General features: G+C 45.0%; 1 protein-coding gene across 8 annotated transcripts in view; it reads right to left on the reverse strand.

Moving 5' to 3' along the window:
• ABLIM1 (actin binding LIM protein 1) overlaps window positions 1-22,805 on the reverse strand; it is a 306,271-nt gene that overhangs the window by 145,310 nt on the left and 138,156 nt on the right. For all 8 annotated transcript variants that reach the window (XM_027112671.1, XM_027112670.1, XM_027112674.1 and 5 more), the window contains one exon: window positions 5,295-5,429. In XM_027112671.1, coding sequence (XP_026968472.1) covers window positions 5,295-5,429 — 135 coding nt within the window. Of the gene's footprint in view, window positions 1-5,294; window positions 5,430-22,805 lie in introns of those variants that run through there.

The raw sequence follows: 22,805 nt of genomic DNA on the forward strand, positions 1-22,805 counted from the left end.
TGTGCTCTTTCTTTTCTCAGCATTTAGCATAATATCTTGCATGGAGTATGTGTTCCATTAACATGTACTAATTGGATACATAACTCTTGGACCATCAGATCCCAAGATATCAGACGTTTCAGGAAGTGATATAGGTTCACCAACAAAATTCGTGCTCACCAACCCTGACCCTGTTCCAGCTAAACCTATGAAGTCGTGGACTGCTTATGGGTTTAAGTTTGTGTTATGAAGTCTAATTCCTCCACTGCAACCCTGTCCCACCTTCGTACTTGTCTAGCTCTCATGTAAGACGTTCAGTGTGCTCTTTGTCCCTCCTCCTTCAAAATCCATTCTTAGTAAGAGTTCATCTCTGCTTTTTATTTCCACGGGTATTTGCATCTTAGGGTTTTCTTTCTAATTGCGGAAAGCCCCCTCAGGTCCCACTCAAGAACTACGAGGCTTTGGCACCATGGTATATGTATGAAGGAGAGCTGGTAGGAGGGAGGAGAGAGAATCACCCAGAGATCCTGACTCACCTCGTGGTCAGAACCTGAATGTTCCTCCTCCCGCACTCAACCAGGTCTTGACCAAAAGCCCAGGCTTGTTTTAGCAAATGCCCTCCACCCCAAATCCTCCATCCTGGGACATTAGCTCACAATCGGAACATGACATCTCTATTTTGTTTTTCCTTCCAGTTTTATTGAGACATAACTGACATACAGCTCTGTATAAGTTGAAGATGCACAGCATAACGATTTGACTCACATACACCATGAAATTATGACCTCAGTAAGTTTAGTGAACATCCATCATCTCATACAGATGCAGAATTAAAGAAATAGAAAAAAAGATTTCTTTTTCCTTGTGAAGAAAACTTAAGCTTTACTCTCTTAACTTTCACATGTAACATACAACAGTGTTGATTATATTTATCACTTCGTACATTACATCTCTGGTACTTATTTATCATATAACTGGGAGTTTGTACCTTTTGACCACCTTCATCCAATTCCCACCTCCGCCTCTGGGGACCGCAGTTCTGATCTGTTTCTCTGTGAGTTTGTTTTTGAAGTATAATTGACCTGCAACACTATGTTAGTTCCTGGTACACAACACAGTGATTTAACATTTCTATACATTTCAAAACGATCACCACAACAAGTCTGGTTACAATCTGCCACCACACAAAGGTATTACATAAATATTGACTGTAGTCCCCATGCTGTACATTTCACACCAGTGGTTCATTTATTTTGCAGCTGGAAGTTTGCGCCTCTTAATCTCCCTCACCTATTTCTCTCCCACACCTTCCTCCTCCCCTCTGGCATCCACCTGTTTGTTCTCTATATCTATGACTCTTGTTTCTGCTTTGTTATGGTTATTCATTTGTTCTGTTTTTTAGATTACACATATAAGTGAAATCATACAGTATTTGTTGCTGTCTGACTTATTTCACTTAGCATAATACCCTCTGGATCCATTCATCTATTCTTTTGCAGATGGCAAGATTTTATTCTTTTTCTGTGACTGGGTAATATCCATTGTATATCACATCTTCTTTATCCAGTCATCTATTGATGGGCACTTAGGTTGCTTCCATATCTTGGTTATTGTAAATAACACTGCAATGAACATAGGGGTGCATATATCATTTTGAATTAGTGTCTTCATTTTTTTTGGATAAATACCCAGAAATGGAATAGTTTAATCATATGGTAGTTCTATATTTTATTTTCTGAGGAACCTCCATACTGTTCTCCATAGTGGCTACACCAATTTACATTCCCACCAACAGTGCATGAGGGTTCCCTTTTCTCCACATCCTCGCCAACACTTGTTATTTGTGTAAAAATGACACCTCTGCTTTAGATGTAACAGAAAGAAAACAAAACGGTTGTTTTAAGACTTAGCTGCAGTCTGGGCCACTTAGGTTAGGACGAAGACAGCATTCTTCAAGATTTTTGTTTCCTCTGGGAAACCCTCCTAATGAGCTTATAAAACGTAGAGACTCTAAGGTAATTTAGACTCCTGATCTGACAATGAGGGAAAAGGAAGTTGGGGTCCCTGGGATGGAGGGGAGAAGGGCCTTTGTAGAGAGAGGAAGCCCTACCAAGATGGTAGCAGATGAGGTTCTGAATAAGTATGAGAAATGGCCCTCATCTGTACTTTCTGCTCAATTTTTCTGTAAATGTAAAATTGCTGTAAAAATTAAAGTCTATTAATAGACTTTTCCAGTTAATAGAAAGAAGGAAGGAAGGAAAGAAAGAAAGAACGGAGGGAGGGAGGGAGGGAGGGAGGGAAGAAGGAAGGATGGAAGGAAAGAGAAAGCCTGAGAATACTAGGCAGTTGTATATTCTGTGCTATAACTCCCTCCATTATCCCAGACATTCAGTAAACTCTGCTGAAAACAGCTGCTTTGGGAAAAGGAGGAAGAGAAATGGTGTCCAGTATGGGGTGAAGCCATGCGAAAGGCACAGCACTCATAAAGGGGAGACCAAGAAGTTGGGAGTGGCAAGAATTTAGAGCAAAAGGGGACCACAAGAATGTAAACCTCGAGGAATCTCTAGAACTGTGTTGTCCAATACTATAGCTACTAACTACCTGTGGCTATCGAATGGTTGAAATGTGACTGACTAGTCCAAATTGAGATGCACTGTAAGCTAGTATGAAAAAAAAAGAATGTCAAATATCTCAATAATTTTTATTTTAATTACTTGTTGAAATGATACTATTTGGGGTCTGTAAGGACAAATAAAAAATATATTATGAAAGTTAACTGCACCTGTCCCGTTATACCTTTTTAATATAGCTATTAGAAAATTCAGAATCATGTATGTGGCTTGCATCATGTTTCTACTAGACAACACTACTCTAGAATCTTGGGGAAAAGCCATAAACTTGCTAGAGTATAAGACATGGGGAGCTTAAACACTTTCTTTGGATAGTAAAAAAAGGGATGATCCCAGTAAGTTGGAGACATAAGACAGCAGACTTGACCGATAAAGTATGGGAAAATACAAATTTACAAGAACTGATGACAATTTTTTAGTAAAATTTTGTTTACTCTAAAAATAATTCCTATGAATGACGTGTTCTCAAAATATGATGTAATTTATTAAAAAATTCAACTTTTCAGGAACATATTGATAGCACGAAACAAAGTATATATGGTACAACTTTCCAACATAAATAACTTACATTCAGTCCTTCGATTTAAACTAGAAGAAAAGCATGGAAACTTCTACCTCCCGGGGGATAAACGAATGTGTCTTCTAATATCTTGATGTGTTGAACAGTGACCACCCGGAGACTAACACTTTGTACTTTCAACTAGAAATATAAACTACATACAGGGCTGCCCTTGTTTACTTTTTTCTGTTTATTTCATATCAAACCTACTCCTTAAGCCATGTCTCAGGAAATCTATGAGCACAAAATAAAACAAAATATAATGCCTGACCCCAAGTTAGCCAATCTGGATGTAAGCAGAAGTTATATTTTTTTCTGACATGCTACCTAAAAGGCTCTAATTCAGTACCTCTGGGTTCTGTATTATGTAGAGATATGGTTATGTGTATATAGAATTGGCAAACTTCAGACCTGGGGTGATTTAAATATCACGTGGTCTAGTCTCTTTCTTTTACAGATAAGGACACAGAGCCACAGAGAGGTCACTTGCCTGAGACCATAGAGCTGCTTTAGTGGCAATGGCAGGACTTAAGGCACACAGAGTGCGGACACAGTCAGTACCCTGGGTGTGACCTGATGCTTCCTGATAACCAACTTGGGTCATTTGAAAACTGGGGATTTATCGTACTTGCTCATAGGGATTTCCAGGAGGATCAAAGACTCTCTCTCTATATGATGCGCATTATAGCCTTTGTCATCTCTGTCACGCTCAATGGGAGCCAAACTCACGCCCTTCCTTCCCCTCCACCTTTTTACCCGAGCTATACGCCAGTGCTCTTTTTCCTGAAAAGGTTACACTCAGTAAAAGAAACAGCTGTGGACTCCAGAAAAGCTTTTGCCCGCCGCCTTTGATCATGTATTTGAGGGTCTCTAGGCAGCCTGGAGCTTATTGAGAGACCCCGGGGACAGCTGGTTAAGATGGCAATGCTGACCCTTTGTAGCCTAAGGGGCTCAAAATGAAACACGGTTTCCAGGAATGAGAGTGGGTACCACGTGCAGAGCCCAGAGGAAAGCTACAGAGCAGGCTCATAGCCTTGCCCCTCTTCCGCCTCTTCCAACATCACTGAACCCCAGCCTGAGCTATCCAGACACGCCCTTAGCTCAAGTAACATATTTCTCACATAAACACACAGAAACTACTCGCTTCTTCCTTGGCCACTTGGCCATGCCCTGGCTCCAGGATAACAGGACAGCACATTTCATACGTAGATGCCAAGAGCTGCATCCCCAGAAAGGGGGCTTGTTAACAGAAATCAACCACAGATGGGTCACTTCTTAAATGGGAAGTGTTTTCCTGCTTGGAGGCCTTCCAAGCGTTCTTGCTTAATTCTCACTTCTCAACACACACACACACACACACACAAGCACGCACAGAAGCCAGTGTCCTAGCACCCCAATCTTAAAGTTTTCCAGTCCTCCTTTAAAAAATGGCTTTGGGACATGGTTACTTTGAAGTAGGAGTCCCTCATCTCAGGGAAAAAGAAATATAAAGTACAGATAAACAGCAAGGTCCTACAGTATAGCACAGGGAACCACATTCAATAGCCTGTGACAAACCAGAATGGAAAAGAATATGAAAAAGAATACGTACATATATGTATAACTGAATCACTTTGCTGTACACTAGAAACTAACACAACATTGTAAATCAACTATACTTCAACAAAATAAAAAATTTTTTTTTAATATTTTTAGAAAGAAATATAAACTTGGGACTTCTCTGGCAGTCCAGTGGTTAAGACTCCATGCTTCCATAGCAGGGGTCATGGGTTTGATCCCTGGTTGGGGAACTACGACCCCATATGCCGCGTGGCACAGCCAAAAAGAAAAACAAAAGAAAACAAAACACAAAACTCCATTTTCATTGCTCTTCCACAATTAGGCTCCCCTCCTAGGATCAGGCACCTCAGTGAACACCCAAAGACAGTGTACTGCTGGTCTTGGGGGTGGGGGGAGCTCAGTCTCCCCCTTAAGTTTAATCCATTCCCAAATTAGAGAAGGTGAGCAATTCCAGGGTCTGGGAGCACATTCATTTACCATCTGGTGAACTGGTGTGGAGTTAAGGGGATGGGGCAGCCTCCAAGGCAAGGACATGGCACACAGCCAGGAAGCTGGAGGGTCCATACCTTTGCAGGTGAAACATCTGATGTGGAAATGTTTGGTCTGGACCCGAAGCACTTCACCCTTGCACAGCTCCCCACATTTATGGCAGTGAATGACAGGTTTCTCTGACGGGTGGTGAGGGTCCTGAGGGTGGGCCACTGAAAGAAAAACAAAAAAAGATCCACGTGAGTAGAAAGCATTGCTACAAAAGCAGTCATTGTGGGCACGCATAAATATACCCAGAATTTCAGTATCACATGAGCCACATATTGATTCAATAAGCACCGGTGGAGCCTCTGCCCCCATGTCATAATTACGGGGACACACAGATCAATAAGAGAGCTGTGGCTTTAACAGTCCGGTGGGGAAAACACTGGGCTTGCTCCTCTGGCAGCCAGAAGTCTTGTCTCTTCCTCCCAGACTTCTCCAGGACTAGGTAATTGGGTCATTAAGTATATGATCTTATTTGGTTCAATAGTGTACGGTACGTCCCTATCTTGATTTAGAAAGTGCCTTCCAGCCAGGAGTTCACTGCAGACTGTAATCCTTGACAATGAGGACCGTTTATTAAAGTTCGTATTTTTGTGTTTCTCCCCGTTTTTACTTCTCCTTCTTTCCCCAGCTCCTCTGAACACAGCAGAACACTCGTGCACCAAAGGGGCTCAGTTAGCATTTATTTCCTTCTTAGTTAGCAGGCACTGGCTAGTTCCTCGTCTCCAAAGAGTCATGCCTGATTCTCATTTGGCAACTCAACCCGTTGGATGTCTATTACGAGCCTCCTATTGTGTGCACAGTTCCTGAGTGGTTGAGAGTCCGCCTGCCGATGCAGGGGACACGGGTTCGTGCCCCGGTCCGGGAAGATCCCACATGCCGCGGAGCGGCTGGGCCCGTGAGCCATGGCCGCTGAGCCTGCGCATCCGGAGCCTGTGCTCCACAACAGGAGAGGCCGCAACAGTGAGGCCAGCGTACCGCAAAAAAAAAATAATAATAAAAAATAAATAAATTAGTAACTACATGGATTTCTCTGAACCTCAGTTTCCTCTCCTGTAAAACAAAGGGAATTGGATCAGCGGATTTCGAAGATCTTTCCAGGCTCTAAAATCATATGATGGGGCTTACAGGGATTATTCTCCCAGTTTCCAGAGTGTGGCCTTCAGAGAACAGAAGTTATTGTGACTGCCGTGCCCCAGGAATAGGATTACAGGCTCCTCTTACAAAGGACCAGGAGAGTAGAGGCAGCAAGGGGACACCTGCTCGACGCTACCCAAGGATCTTCACTGAACCTGCCGTTTGTCCGGCCAGAGAATGCAGCGAGGCGTTCGGTGCTATTAAATTCCTTTTCTGCTTTGGGTCCTCAGAAGGAGGAACCGTGTGATATACAGAAATGTATTACATAAGTACCTACATGAGCGTGATATGGGATAAGAACAGTGAACCTAAAATTAATCAACCAACACAAAGAACAAAGATGATTTCTTTTTTCAAACGGTAAAACCAGGTTGGACCGGGGGAGGGGGGTGTGGGCAGGTATTGCTGAAATTGAATTTAGAAAGCACCTCACAGCAAGGAGCTCTCTGTATACCACGAGTATAATAGTGCATTGTTTCCCTCAGACCACTGTAATGTTCTCATTTCGCCTGGAAAGAGTTTGAATAAGACAGTCCAATTAATCCATTACTAGTTAAATTCTCAGAAACAAGGTTCTCCTTGTGAGATTTAGACCAGGAGCAGGTGTAGTTTCGGGTTAAACTCCTGACCTGAACTCTCTGCACTGGACCCCAAAGTGTTCGGCAAAGGTATGAACATCGTGATACCCCTGCATTTCCTTATCTGCCTGCTGGGATCTCTCTTGGAAACCCATATTCACAACAGAAGTCAGTACTATCTAAAGGAATTAAGAAGGGGCTTCCTTCCAAGATCTCTAAACAACCACTGACTTTTAAAATGATGTGTAACAAGGCCAAAAATCTATTCACCTGGGCATTAAAAAAAACCTCTCCCTTAACAATATCTGCTTTATGTAAGGTCTTTCGTTTGTTTGTTTCAACCTCCTGCTTCCTATAAGAATGGAGGAAAATAGCATTTACGGAGCATCTGTCTGCTAAGCGCCAGGCACGGTGCTAGGTGCTCACATATAAGTCATTTAATTTCATCCTCATCACCCCTCCCTCAGTGACTTGGGGAATACTGTTCCCCCTTGACAGCTGAGCAAATCAAGCCTCAGAGAAGCTGAGCAGCCTTCTCAGGTAACGGTAAGTGGAGGCTCAAAGATCTGCACCCAGGGCTTTCTGACTCCCAAGCTCATGCTCCTCTTGTCTAAATCAGAAATTTAGAAATCAGAAATTAGTATAAGTCCAGCGATGATTGTTGTTAAGTCAGGCAATCATTTATTTAGCCAGGCTCAGTGCTGCTCTAAAAGCAGCAACTAGGACTTGGTTTATAAAGGCTTATGCACTGTGTACGGTAATATATTGCTAGCTGAGCGTGGCACCCAGGTGGTAATCCTCAAGGTGGCTCTGCTGATCCCCTATATCAGAACTCCCTGTGCCATGTACTGAATACGCAGATTCCTCAGCCCACTGAACCAGGGGTCCGAGTCGGGGACCTGTTATTTTCGTAAGCTCCTCAGGTGATTCTTATGCATACTACAGTTTAAGAACTACTGTCCCCTTAGAATTCAGACAATACTGTTAAGCAAGTTACAGAGAAGAGTTAGAGTGAAGAAAAGTAACCCACGAGACCATCCACCTCAGAAACAATATTAGAACACAGTGGATCTCTTGACTGTGAGGGAGAAGGCATTTTTGGATGAGAAATTGCACTGCGGTTTCTCTGGACACTTGCATTTTTTATAGCTAAGCAAGCCAGCTATGCTGAGTAATGGTGAGGGAAGGAAGATATCCTTTCACTTCTTGGCTCTTCCCTTTGCCCTCAACACAGGTGACAATGCCTATGCTGGCACCAGTCACAGACGTCAGAACTGGGCTCAGCATCTGCATTTTGCAGGCATTTCCCTTTGGAAATATATATTACACTGCGAAATCCTCCATGCCCAGAGATGACCTTTATTTTCACCCAGAGATGACCAGAGACTATATCACGTTTCCTTGCCTTTCCATCATACATCAGCCCAGGCAGACGCTTATCAGAACCACCTACTTGTGAAGAAATGGGCTCTGCTTGTTGGAAGACAGAATCCAAAGACCAAAAGAGACTCAGTATTTATTTCATCCCAACTCAAATCAGTAGAGACAAAAGAATCTCTCTGCTTTTTAAAGATCAATAAAGAGGTTTCCTTTACATAACTTCCTTTGGCAGTTTGGTTAATACCAAATGTATATTCTTTGGCTCAAGCCTACGTTTTTGAAATGTGCTGAGCCCCTTGCAACATAAAAAATGACATTAACTCTGTACTCCTCTTATTTGCCAACTAGCTCTGCTGCTAATTTTTACTTGATTGCTCCATCCTTCAGAGCCTGGGTGGTCCCTCCGTATTCTACCGATAGGGAAAATGAGGGGCAGAGAGCTTACGCTCCTTGTGCCCAAAGTCAGCGGCAAAATTATTGACAGAGGTACACTCAGCACTCGGGCTTCCCAAGTTTCTTCTGCTGTACCAAGTCGTCAGTGATTTACCCCGGAACTTGGGCAGACATGGTTAAAATCTTCCATGGCTCGTCAGCTTGTCGCTAAAATAAGAATAATACGATGAGAAACCAAAAGCATGGCTGCGTATCTCCTGAATGGTGAGGAAATGTATATGAAGAGCCAAGAATTTACTTGCCTGAAAAGGTAAAGGGATTCGTCCACTGCATAATATCCAGTTTGGAGGGATTCTGGAGACTCAGTTAAAACAGGCTATTGCAAGGCTAACTGAGGAGTTTCACAGTCAAGTAAAGCAAGTTAGCCTCATCCCTGGGACTCCAGCACAGAACAGAACCAAAGTTCCATTTTGGATGTGTTACTTTGGAAATGCGTATTAGAGATCGCAGGTGATGAGACTGTGTGTGGGGGGGGTGGGGGGGTTGAGATCATTAAGGAAAGCTGTTACCTTCAGTGCCCCCAAGCAGAGGACATTAAAGGCTGTAAGAGGAAAGCTGAAAAGATTAGGTGGAGCCCCTCCTAATATTCCAGAACCAGCCTCGTCTTACCCAAGTTCTTTCCTTCTGAGGGACAGACCATGCAACTAGACCAGCAGAATCAGAATATCTGAGAAAACATATTTGAAATAAAAATCTCCTTAGCAGGTGACTATCACAGCCTATGACAGCATCCTCGGTATGAGTTATACCTTGCCCCGGGTTATCTGAGTTATTCAGAATCTCTCAGGTAATAAACCCCCCTCCCAAGTACGCGTCCCTGTCATTAGTACCGTCACTCCCTTCGCCAGCCTTTGAAACCACACAGGCTTAATGGCTTTCAAAGCCCTTCCATCTGCATTATCTCATGAGAGATATCTTATTACTCTCATGAGAGCCCAACAAGGTAGGAAGAGCAGCAACTGTCAAGAACGTTTTACAAATGGGCAAACTGAGACTCGGAGGAACAGAGTGACTCACCCAAGGTGACACAGCCACGAAACAGAGAGTTGCCAATAAACAAATGCAGTGCTCTTTACACCCAAACGATCCCCTGATCACTGACGCTTGGAGACGTGCAGCCATCCTGATCCCACCCTCTCTTTCATCTCCCACGAAATTCTGTCCAATCTCACATCCCTTAGTCATCCCTTCTCTCACCACATGAATCCAGTCTTCAACCCCTTTTTCTCAGATTGCTGAGAGTTCCCTGCTCCCTGGCTCCTTCTTCTTCAATGTGACCTGCGAAGAGTAGGCAACTCAAAGGAGTGGGGCATCACTCCCCACTCCTTAAGTTTGGGCTGTGCTTGGTGACCTCCTTCCAGAGGGGACAGTATGGAAGGGGGAGTGGGAGAGAAACTTTACAGTGGACAACTCTGACAAGCACTACCTCACCCAGGTGGTCAAGGTCAACATCAACAAGTCGTGTTGATAGTACCTTTGATATGTACCTTTGATATGATGTACCTTTGATATGATGTGATGAAAACTAGTACTTTGCCCCTGTGACCTTCCTTCCCCCCCAAACCTCACAATCCTAGTCTAATCATGAGAAAATCCCCAAAGTGCCAGACCAGTACTCGTCAAAATCGTCAAGATCATCAAAAACAAGGAGGAAAGTCATATCGTCACAGCCAAGAGGAGCCTTGATGACTAAATGTAGTGTGGTATCCTGGATGGGATCCCAGAACAGAAAAAAGACATCATATAAAACCAAGAAAATACAAACAAAGTCTAGTCTTAAGTTAACAGTGTGTCAGTTTTGGTTCATTAACTATAACAAAAGAATTATATTAATGTAAGATGCTACTCATATGGAAAACTAGTATACGGAAACTCTCTGTACTATCTTGCTGAATTTTCTTTAAATCTAAGACTGCTCTAAAAAATAAAGTCTATTAAAATAAAACCAAATAACTTCCATTATCTCTCTCAGTCCCAATCCATCAAGTCTAAAGTTCTTGGTCTCATTTCAGAGATCTTCAATAACATGACCCACAACAGCTATTTAGATATTTAAGAAGAAACTACATTGCTGAGTACTTCTCACTGTGCTGAGTGGTTTTGAACTCTGGGAGGCCAACCCCAAAGATAGACACTAAAATCCTCTGCGGTCCATTCATAGAAATATACAAGTGAGGCCTCCTGACCACTTCCGGGTCAGTCATCTGAAGCTTCTCTGAAGCTCTCACTGTAGCTTATAGTAATAAATTATTTCATTCCCCTCCAAGTCCTAAAGCACTAAATACCTGCACTGTCACCCAGCACTTAATTTTCTCTTGTTTTGTGTTTATTTTGCTTCTGTTTCACAGTGCATCAATCCTGACCCTACAAAATTGCAAGCTCAATGGTCAGTTCCTCCAGGTTTCTGGGATACTTCTGATTTCAAATAATCTGAGTTGTTCTCTCTGTACTTCTCAGTTCAATTATTGGATCAGGGAAAATACAGTTACCATCCAATACCACTATTGGAGCATCTCCCATATGAAGCTACAGATTCTTGAACTTATGACATCTCAATATGTAACTCTGTAACACCATTCTATTATTGTAACAAGTACAATTTATTGAATACTTACTATGTTCTAGGCCCTGTGTTAACTAATTTACACTCGCAATCACAGATCATCATCACAACTGCCTTTCGGGGGTGCTGTCTTATTATTCCTGTTGTGCAGAGGAAGACACCAAGGCTAGGAGTCAAATACCTTGTTCAAGACTTATTTATGAAACAGAAACAGACTCACAGACTTAGAGAATGAACTTATGGCTATCAGGTGGGATGGGTGGGGGGAAGGGATAGTTAGAGAGTTTGGGATTGACAGGTACACACTGCTGTATTTAAAATGGATAAGGGCTTCCCTGGTGGCGCAGTGGTTGAGAGTCCGCCTGCCGATGCAGGGGACACGGGTTTGTGCCCCGGTCCGGGAAGATCTCACGTGCCGCGGAGCGGCTGGGCCTGTGGACCATGGCCACTGAGCCTGTGCGTCCGGAGCCTGTGCTCCGCAATGGGAGAGGCCACAGCAGTGAGAGGCCCGCGTACCGCAAAAAAAAAAAAAATTGTATAAAATGGATAACCAACAAGGACCTACTATATAACACAGGGAACTCTGCTCAATATTATGTAACAAATGGGAAAAGAATTTGAAAAAGAACAGATACATGTATATATATCACTGAATCACTTTGCTGTACATCCGAAACTATCACAACATTGCTAATCAACTATACTCCAATATAAAATAAAAAGTTAAAAAAAAAAAAAGATTACACAACTAGGAAGTTGTCTGACTACAAAGCCCACACTCAGAAGCACTGGGTAGGGGATTTCCACAGGAAAGTATTATACAGCATAGAACGAAACCAAGCTAGTACAACGTACTAAATTCTGATTACACAGCTCAGAAGCAGTAAACACCCAGCTGCATCATAATCCCAAAGGTAACACCTGCTAGTAAACAAGCAGATGGGAAATAACACTTCAAATATAAAAGAAGTTATTCCAGGCTGCGGCAATTTATGGGGAAAGAACACTTACAGGGGAAGGGTAATAGAGCAAGGGGATGCATCCAGCCTCCACCCTGAGCAGAGGGGCCTGGGTTGGAAAACTGTCTGGTTAGGACTGGTCTGGATTTGCAATCACAAAATGATTTTCTGCTGGTAAGTTTGGTTTCTGTCTAAAGATAGGAATCCTATTATCCTGGGAGCCTACAGTTCAGAGGAACTGCTTCACTACTGAGAAAGCTTTCTATGCTTCTACCCCATTAGCTCCCATTTAATTGTAAACACACATCACAGAGATGTGTTCTCCCGCCCTTCCACCGCTTCTCTCCACCTCCTCCCTTTCTTTATGCTCAAATGGTACTAGTATTGAGCCTAGGAATCGAGCAACTCAGGAGTTTAAATAAATGCACAGAGGGCTTAATTTGCAGTTTACCCAGAAGTCCATTTCCTGCTGTGGCAAGTGGTAGTTACGGGAAGCTACCCACTGTTACCATGTCAGTAGTTGTCCAAAATGACCCTTCTCTTAAATTGGCTTCCATGACCTAATTTCCTTATACCATGTTAGTCTGGTGGTCAGGATTACTGCTTAGCACAAAGCACACGGCCACCTTGGCACAAACACTCCCGGCGAGCAGTAGGACGGCTGTGTTCTAGCATCCTGCCACTGGTGGCTTTCCGCTTGTAACAGATCCCAATATCCGATTTGCCTTTTCTGAGGCAACGCAGTTTGTCTCTGCTATTCCTCCAAACATAAAAGACACCGTCACCAATGGGTCAGCTGGGATCCTGATTATAGCAACAGCCCAGGCTTTAATCCAGTTAATCTGATTCCCCCAAGGCAAAGAGGTACTAGGATTATAATAATTCAGCCAGGAAATTTCCTCCGTGTAAATCATGACGCTTTTGCCCTGCTGTGTGTGCTACACCTGCCTTCTGGGTGGGAAGGTTAATCTTAGAAAGGGATGTACCATCAGTTCGGTGTCTTCTCCTCCTGCTTCTAAAAGAGTGTCTCCCTTGACACACCGTTTGGTAGAGATGGCTCACCGAGGCCACCCCCTTCTTTGGCCTCCCCTAGCCCTTCTCTGACAGCACGTAGTCATTTAACTTTGGAGCACAGTCACCGGTAGAAAGCCACACCGCTCCCCCCGAACAGTAACTCAAAAGGACCCTGCAGGAGACCTGACTCCTAGCCCTGCCTCTCCTGACACGAGCCTCCGCTTCCCCGAGACCATACAGAAGGGCTAAGAGGGGCTTCCCTGGCGGCGCGGTGGTTAAGAATCTGCCTGCCGATGCAGGGGACACGGGTTCGAGCCCTGGTCCAGGAAGATCCCACATGCCGCGGAGCAACTAAGCCCGTGAGCCACAACTACTGGGCCCGTGTGCCGCAACTACTGAAGCCCGCGTGCCTAAAGCCCGTGATCCACAACGAGAGAAGCCACCACAATGAGAAACCCACGCACCGCAACTGGAGAAAAGCCCGTGCGCAGCAACGAAGACCAAACGCAGCCAAAAATAAATAATAAATAAATAAATTTATTTAAAAAAAGAAGGGCTAAGAATGCCTCACAGGTTGAAGTGGGGACAACACGAGGTCATCTCCTCGTGGGCCAGCGCCCACAGCACCGGCCTGGCACACAGATGCCCGAGTCATCTGAATGTTGGGAAAGACCGTCACTAACCCTGATGAGCAGGAATTTCTAAAGTTTAACAACAATACCTTCTGAAATGTGACACAGCCTTTGAAAGTCACCCAGGGATCTCAAATTGTCCCTGCCCCAGCAATTCTACTTAGAATTAGATCAAGTCAAACACTTGGGCTGTGGCCACAGCCTGGACCCTGCTGGCAGACCACCGAGGGACAGGGTCACAGTCTAACAGCATTTAGGCCTAGGGTCCTGGGATGGGGTTTCACTTAGGCCTGGTAGCACCACCACTGCCTTCTCCCCCGCTAATTCCAAACCCAGACACATGAGAGGGGTTTAAAAAAAACAGAAAACCAAGATGTTAACTGTAGTGTCCCTGTGAGGTACACACTGAAGTCTGATATCAGCACAGGAAGCTTCCCAGCTGTCTTCGCCTTTTTTTTTTTTTTTTTTTCTGCTTCTACTTACTGCCAAGGACACACTGGGAATTACTAACTAGTTAAAAATAGCACTTAAGACAAACGAATGAAAATTGTTAATATGCGTATGGTACTTCACAATTTACAAAAGGTGTTCAAATATAATATCTCCCTCGATCCTATCAACCTCAGATTGACCTCACTGAGCATTAGCAATGTTAAGGACCTTCCCTCCAAGAGTGGTGAGCTGGTAGGGCTCTTGCCTGCTGCAGAGAGCTGGCCTTGCACAGCTCTGCCCAACTGTGCGCTCAGTGACTTCACCTTAGTAGCCTGAAATCAGCCACGGGGCGGGTATTTACACCACGGAAATCGGCAAACTTTACAAATCAGGGCTTTGCCTTGTGCCCGCTCCCAAAGACGGTTGTGACACGTTTACTAGCACACCACCGTGCCCGAGGTCACCTGCTGGTAAAAAGCAACATGAGGATTTTAATTCAGGTGGTAGTAAATTTCAAAAACAAGACTTTGAACCCTTTCTGAAGTGGCCCTCCCACTCGCACTCTGAATAAACACGCACAGTCATCTTCCCCTGGGTCTCTCCAGCGTCCGCAGGCCTATGGGGAAGATGAAAGCAAAGGACTTGAGTTCACAGTATCCAACGTGCAGAATCAGACATGATCTTACAAACGCTGGAACTACACTTTAGGTATTTAGTCTCCTTTCAGAACTTCAGTCTGGCTTGTTCAAGCTTTCTGTATGACATAACTCTGCCCCGTGTTACCTTTGCAAGAAAAGGCAAGCACACATCATCTATACTTGTCACCTTGCCAGGTATTTTCCTCATCATCCGGGTGACAGAGAGCCTGACCCTGGGTGGTTCGATCATTCTCTCATTTAACTTCAGGGATTCATCTGCTGGAGTGGGGGAAAAGAGATTATTTCCTAAAGTTTAGCAAAGTTCAGACTTAGTGAAGTCTATCACTGGAAAAGAAAAAATACGTTTGAAGTTCAACACGCGACGGGTGGGGAAGAGGACAGAGACATTACATAAATGTCTCCATTAAAACTCCTAAATGCAACCTTCCAACGCTTGAGAAATAACTTCTTAGCAACAAGAGTCAACAAATACTGACCACATTAAGAGCTGCTGTGTGTCCTGTGTTGTTCCAGGCCCTATGGGGAACTCTAGAGACAGACCTCCCGTGCCCTACCCAGTTCTGTGCACAGCACCCAGGAGTGTCTCCCTGGGGAGCTGGTCAGTGCTGAGAGAAAACCACTTGGGAGCTGTCCTGGGAGGTTTAAGACTGTAGGAGAGGCACAGACGATATGCTAGGACTTCTGCAGGGAGAAGCATGCAGTAGGTTGGGATGAATAGCTGGAGAAAGTTCCAGGGAGGAAGGACTTGGATTTGAGACCGTGGTATGGGCAGAATGTAAATGGTGACAAGGGGAGGATAGTTCAGGGAGCAGGGACAGCGTGAGCCAGGGTCTGAAGGTGGGAGAGCTATGGTTAGTCGGGCAGCCCTCTGACCCAGAGGCTTCGTGGGCAAGAGCAACAGAAGGCGAAAGCGGCAGAGTTTCTCCCGTGACATTTGTGTAAGTCCCAGATCCTGCCCTCAAAGAGTTTACACTTTTATGGCGTAGGTTAGATGGAAGGAGGTGGAGGAAAGGATAAACAGACAGATAAGGAGATAAAGAGAGACGGAGAGAGAAAGAAAGAGAAGGAATATGAATGGGAATAAAAGGTAGAGAGTAAATCGTGTGCTGAAGTAAAAGTGTAAACTGAGGAGAGAGAAACCAAAAAAATTTTCAAGAAGGAAGCATCCTTCCAGCTGGGTCTTTAAGGCAGGATAGGAGGGCAGGATTTAAATGAGTAGGAGGGAAGAGGAAGGCATCTTAGATGATGGAGGGGTGGGACGGGATATATCTGGGGACCGTCAGGACACCTGGTTTGGCGGAAGCACGCAGTACGCAAAGGGCAACATGGAATAGAAGACAGTGAACAAAGTTTGACCTGCGCATCCTTGAAGGACAAGCTAAGGAACAGACTCTAAAGGTTCCTTCTCTCTCCCAGGTGGAGGTCTTGACATGAGTGATATAATCAGAGTATAATTGGCCTATTTCTTAGGAGCTGAGTTAGGACTGGTTTTCAGCTCACAGTGCAGGCAAATTGGGAGCCACGCACTATGACATGATGGCTTTCAGCGAGGGGTCCCCTCCAGCGGTGACGTGGTCACAGTCCTGATTCTGGTCAGCCAGGCCTGGTGCGAATCCGGGCTCCACTCCTCTTAGCTCTGTGATCATGGAACAAGTTACTTTTCTTCCCAGGCCTCAATTTCCTCTTCTGAAAAATGGGTACGAAACCTATTCTGACACTTACAAGGATAAATGTATGTAAGGTGCTCAGCACTTTTCCTGACAGATGATGAGTGTCCATCAAATGGAAGCCATGATGGTTCCCATGCTGTTTCAGTGTGGGGATACGGTGAACTGTAGTTTAAGGTCCTTGATCATAAATAAATGACCATGTGCTCCGCCTGAAACACAAATACGTTGAATTTCCAGCTCTGCTGTCTTCTGTGGCTTTTAGCAATGGACACCTACTCTTCTGCTGGGTAACACCCAGTGAATGTTCAGTGCACCCAATGAATCTTACAGTTTTCGGTGTCATCATTTCAGTTTAACCCGTAAGACTCTAAAGGGCAGATCTTGTTTTATCAGCATATAGTTCACACATCCTAAATGTTACCCATTTAAAGTGTACAATTCAATGTTTTTAGGTATATTCACAGAATTGTGTGACCATCACCACAAGTAGTAATTCTGGTATTTTTTACGTTTTTATCACCCCCAGAAGACACCCCATACCCATTAGCAGTCATGCCCCCATCCCTCCCCTGCTCAGCCCTGGGCAACCACTAATCTATTTTCTGTCTCTATTGATTTTAAGTAGCAGGTTTGACTAGTGTCCGTTAGTCTCAGTTTCTCCTCTGAGTAATTGGTCCCTCAACAAGTAGGGTGCTAGGAGGGGTTTAGGGGACAGTGGGGAAGAATGCACAGGGTCTGTCTTCAAATAGTGTGGGCTTTTGACTCATGTTCAATCCCTTGGCTACAGAGCAAGCAGAATGATCTTTTAAGGGCATTATTTGAGCAGATCATACCCCCAACTAAGGCCTCTAAGTAGCTTCTGCCGCATTATCCAAGGCACCCTATGGTAGCCCACGGAGCCTGGTCTGTTCTCATGTCCTCTCCACATCGCTCCCAAGCTCCTGTTCCTGACGCTTCAAGATCTCCACATGCGGGCTTCCCTGGTGGCGCAGTGGTTGAGAATCTGCCTGCTAATGCAGGGGACACGGGTTCGGGCCCCGGTCTGGGAGGATCCCACATGCCTCGGAGCAACTAGGCCTGTGAGCCACAACTGCTGAGCCTGTGCGTCTGGAGCCTGTACTCCGCAACAAGAGAGGCTGCGATAGTGAGAGGCCCGCGCACCGCGATGAAGAGCGGCCCCCGCTCGCCACAGCTAGAGAAAGCCCTCGCACAGAAACGAAGACCCAACACAGCAAAAATAAATTAATTAATTAATAAACTCCTACCCCCGACATCTCCTTTAAAAAAAAAAAAATCTCCACATGCCCCTTCCCTTCCAGAAGGCTGGTCCCTCTGGTATTTGCAAGGCTGGCTCCTCCTCTTCTGGTCTCATCCTGAAGCACCTCTCACATCAACCCTCTGAGAGCTCCCTCGGGACCACCCAAGTCAACTCGGTTTCCCTGCTTCCCTGCTGCCCCCATCTCTGTTTACTTGCTTTATACTTACCACAATCTAAACGTTCTGTTTCCTTCTTTTCTGTCTTCTTTACTACAAGGTTACGGCCACTGTATTCCCAGGGTCTAGCACGGTTTCTGGCACAAGGTCTATGCTCTGTAGATGTATGTTCAGCGTGTTCATTCACTTAACACTAGCCTGATTTTCTGTCTCTTTCCCATAGTAACAGCCTTTGGGTGAAATCGAAAGTTGGTTAAATGCCTTGGCGTCACCAATCGGATGTATCAGTTAGGTAATTTTGATGATGTCAATAAACTCAACTAATGACATAATGACTAAGACTTGCTTAAATTTCTGACTCAGACAAAAAACCAAAAGCTGAAGGGATGAGCTTACTGGTGGACCAGTTTCAAATCAACTCTGGCTAAGCTTCTCTCTGAATGAGAACTGCACAAAGGAGTACCACTTCCAGTCGAACTGACCTGGGGCCAGGAGCAGAGGTGGCACCAGAGCCTTGGAAAATGGAAACGCAGTGTTCCCAGAGCAGGACGTCACATGATGATGGGGAGGAAGCCAGCAGGGGCTGCTGCACCGTGGGTGGACAGTTTCCTCGGCAAGAATCCTGGGCACACCTGGCTTCCGGCCTCAAACATTTTAAAACAACTATTCTTATAAGGTCCACAGGTTCCTGCACCAAATCATTATCAGCCATCTCATTTCATTCCACAGCAGAAAGATGAGCTACTATCATCAGCTTGCTTGCCCAGGGGACGTGGGCTTCAAGAACCCAGCCAGTAGAGCTCCTTGATGACGTTCTATCACAGGACAGTAGGAACGACTGGCCACAGGAAGCCACTCGCGTGGTCCCGGAGCAGGGTGGCACGACAAAAGTTTCCAAGGTCTTGCTCTGCTTGCGGTGAACTGGGAAGACACTGGCCAGCAGAAATGGGTGGCTCCTTAACTCACCTGTCTAGCTCTGTTTACCTGCCCGGGTGCTGAAACTAATCTGATTACTGAACTCCATCCCAATGACAACGTTGTCCCACCAATTTTACTCAGTCCAGAGGTACAGTGATAACAATAGCTGCAAAAGCAAACAATTACTGAGCTCTTGCTAGGTTATTTTAAATGCCTTATAGTATTGATTCAACCCTCACAACAACCCTATGAAGTTGGTACAACTGATATCCTTATTTTCTGATGAGAAAACCGAGGCACAGGCGGGGTTCAGTGACTTGCCTGATGTCACACAATTAGTAGCAGTGGAGCTGGGATTTTAACCCAGGCAGTGTGGCTGCAGAGCTCCCGCTCCTAAATGCTACTCGTTTCCAGGCAAACCTATAACATCCCGAAGGCTTCGGGGATAATCATACAAAGTTACCAAGGTAAATGGAACAACTGCACCACGAGGGACAAATGAGAAAGAGATGAACACATACAGGGAAGGGTTTCACACGTTCAGGCTCTGGACCTGTCTCTCCTGAAAATCGCAGCTGAAGGCAGTTTGACTGCCTCTCCATCCAGCTACGAATTTAATTATTCTCACCGCCTATATTTTCGTTTTATTTTCTCTGCAAGGGATCTTGGGTCATTCCCTCTGGCTCTGGGTTGTGCACCTACCCTGCTATTTAAATAAACTTTAGAGATCAACGGACGTTTGGGCAACGTTTCTGAGCTTTTTATACAAGTTATGTCATTGAAATGAATCCTGAGAATAAAGATATGAAGAGGGTAGTATGGGTTTTCTCCCGTATGTTTTCATTTTTATCAAAGTTTAAGAAACTAAAAAGGCTTATATGCATAAAAACCACATACACTGGGCTTCCCTGGTGGCGCAGTGGTTGAGAGTCCGCCTGCCGATGCAGGGGACATGGGTTCATGTCCCGGTCCGGGAAGATCCCACATGCCGCGGAGCGGCTGGGCCCATGAGCCATGGCCGCTGAGCCTGTGCGTCCGGAGCCTGTGCTCTGCAAAGGGAGAGGCCACAACCGTGAGAGGCCCACATACCGCCAAAAAAAAAAAAAACCCAAAACCACACATACTTATAAGGCACGATGGCAACTGCCTGCCTCCCCACCCTCACTGCTCTGTGCTCACCATAAGTAGATGCGTTCGACTTTTGGTGTTTTTCCTGGTCTTCATCGCTCTGTTTCTTAGTCTTAAGAAATTCTTACTGCTACTCTTATTGCTACATTCTCATACCAACTCAGTCACTACTTATTAACCTCTTGTTCTTACTAATATGGCTAAACCACATTTTCAATTAACGGTGGTCAGCGCTTACACTTTGAGAATGTAATTATCGTTCGACTAGAACCTGCAGCGCAATCTGTGAATACAGCCCCTTTCTTGTACAAGTTTTTTTTTTTTCTCCTAGATGTCATCATTTCCTTTTCTCCCACTAGCCTGGTTTCCGATGAACAATCCATCATGTTTATTTTTTTTTAACGGTTTTTGTTGTAGAGCTAACCAATAATTCTTTCCAGAGCTCAAACTTACCAGATAACTTATCAAACCTCCACACCTGGAGAGAAAAATGGGTGTTTTCAGTGCTATTTTCACTGAAGAAAAAATCAAATCTCGCACAGGTGAAGAGCTTGGCTCTACGTCCTCTAGAGACATGACTCATCTGATAGCAACCCCAGCATTCACTCCCTGGCAGCACTGCCTCTGGGGAAAGAAGATGTGCGGGCTGTGGCTGCACAACTCCAGAGGGGGCCGCTCCCCTGCACGCGGATGAGAACGGGGCCCTGGAGGGAGGTGACACACAGGTCCTGTAAAGAAAGGGAGGCTTCCCACCTCATCTTCAAATACTGCTCCTCATGGTCTTGCACTGCACTGGTTCCCCACCCCCGGTAGTATCGTTCGGGACACTCTCTGTCCTTGTAGGTCGCCGCTCTCTGTCTGGCCTTGTTTGTTTGATTCACGTTTAGCACCTGGCTTCTCTGCCTACCTATTAAGCAAAGCCACCATATCAGTGCCACCTCACCGTGGTCCCTGGGCTCTCATGTTAAGCACGGCCTTTCCCTAGGGGTCTCTCCATCACTGCCGCACCTGCCAACGGCAAGAAGCCACTCTGGTGCTCTTGTTTCCTAGTCCAAGCTCTTTTTGAGTCCCGTTGCATCTTGCAGGAGTGCCTCCAACTCAAGATAGGAGTGATGGCAGACACACCCAGGACCCAAAGAAAGGTTATGCTTTTCCTGCAGCACGGGAGGCTTGCTATGACAACTCACCTCTCAGACATTCCAAGGGAGGGGTGAACTCTCTCCAAAGCCCCTACGTTACAATATTTCTTGAAATACTCTGATATGTCAAAACTGAATGCTATAGAGCACATGGTGCCCAACCAATGGAGGTGAAGAGCTGTTGCACTGATGATGGGTGACGTGGTACCTGACAGACTGCCCAAGCCCTGAACTTGTTCTACTCTCCCAGGTTGTGATGCAAAAACAAGGGGACCAGGCGAGCAGAGAGGTGATGTGGAATCATATGGGGAAATTCTTCTAAATGAAAAAGTCGTTCCAGAAATATCAGGCTTAGATGCTAATGAGGCCTGAATGGGGGTTTCCTTTGGACTTTCTGCTGAAATTCAACCACGTAGCATTTTACTCTGAATTGAACAGCTGGGTCAGTCCTTAATTGACCCAAAAGATGACAAGCACCCCAAAAGAGGACACCAAATTCTGGCCAACTTCCGTTTAGGATAAAATGATCACGAAAAGATTCCAAAATTATTCTGTCAAAACTTTTCCAGTTGCAAGTGAATAAATCCAACTTAACCAAAATGACCAAAATGTACATATTAAGCACTATTGTAAGTGTCCAGGATAGAAACATGGTTGCCCAAGAAAGTACCTTGCTCTGTTTCCATCCAATAAAACTTTAGTTAGTGTAGATGTTCTAAACCAATGGTTTTCAAACTTCAGGTCTTGATCCATGAAACAGGATATCAGTTCAATGGATCATGACCAGCTTAGTTAAAAAAATAGGAGAGGCTAGAAAAGAGTGGAGAGTAAAGGTTAAGGATTGCTTCATGTGACTTCTTCTGTAGCTATTTATATGCAGAAGTGCACAAGTCTTGAGTCTTGATGTGTCCAAATGGATTTCTCACTGTGGGTAGGTTTGGCGAGCGCTGTGTTAAGCCCCAGACCACAACTGGAAGGCCCTTTGGCCGAGTCCTGCCCACAGACATGTTTTGTTTGGCCTACACAAAGATTTTTTTGAAGAGAAAGTTGAATCATTTGCCAACATTTAAGCATCTGGAGATTTTACATAAAAACCCCTATTTCTAGTCACTCTTGGAAATTGGAAGGCCTGGCGATGTGGCCTACATGCCTCCATTCCTAGTTTCGTGGGAACCAGGATAGAGCAACAGAGTGGCTTTTTGCTGTAGGGGGGTCCCTGCTGTCCAGTTTGTCCTAATCTCCATTCATTTGGGTCACCTGCCTGATTCTTGGAGGCATCTGTATGTACAGCCTTTGGTTCTAACCATCCTCAACTCAACCTGACCTGCAAAGCCCTCCATTTACCCTTTCTCACGTTCACTGCAGTCACGTGACCAATAGTAGTTCCTGCCAAACTCGGCTGGCTGCGTTTCCTGCATTGCTTCTGTTTTGCCAGTTGGAAACCTTT

This window comes from Aethalodelphis obliquidens, unplaced genomic scaffold, assembly GCF_003676395.1.
Source record: "Aethalodelphis obliquidens isolate GAN/ISIS:26980383/991018 unplaced genomic scaffold, ASM367639v1 scaffold11, whole genome shotgun sequence".
NCBI lineage: Eukaryota > Metazoa > Chordata > Mammalia > Artiodactyla > Delphinidae > Aethalodelphis > Aethalodelphis obliquidens.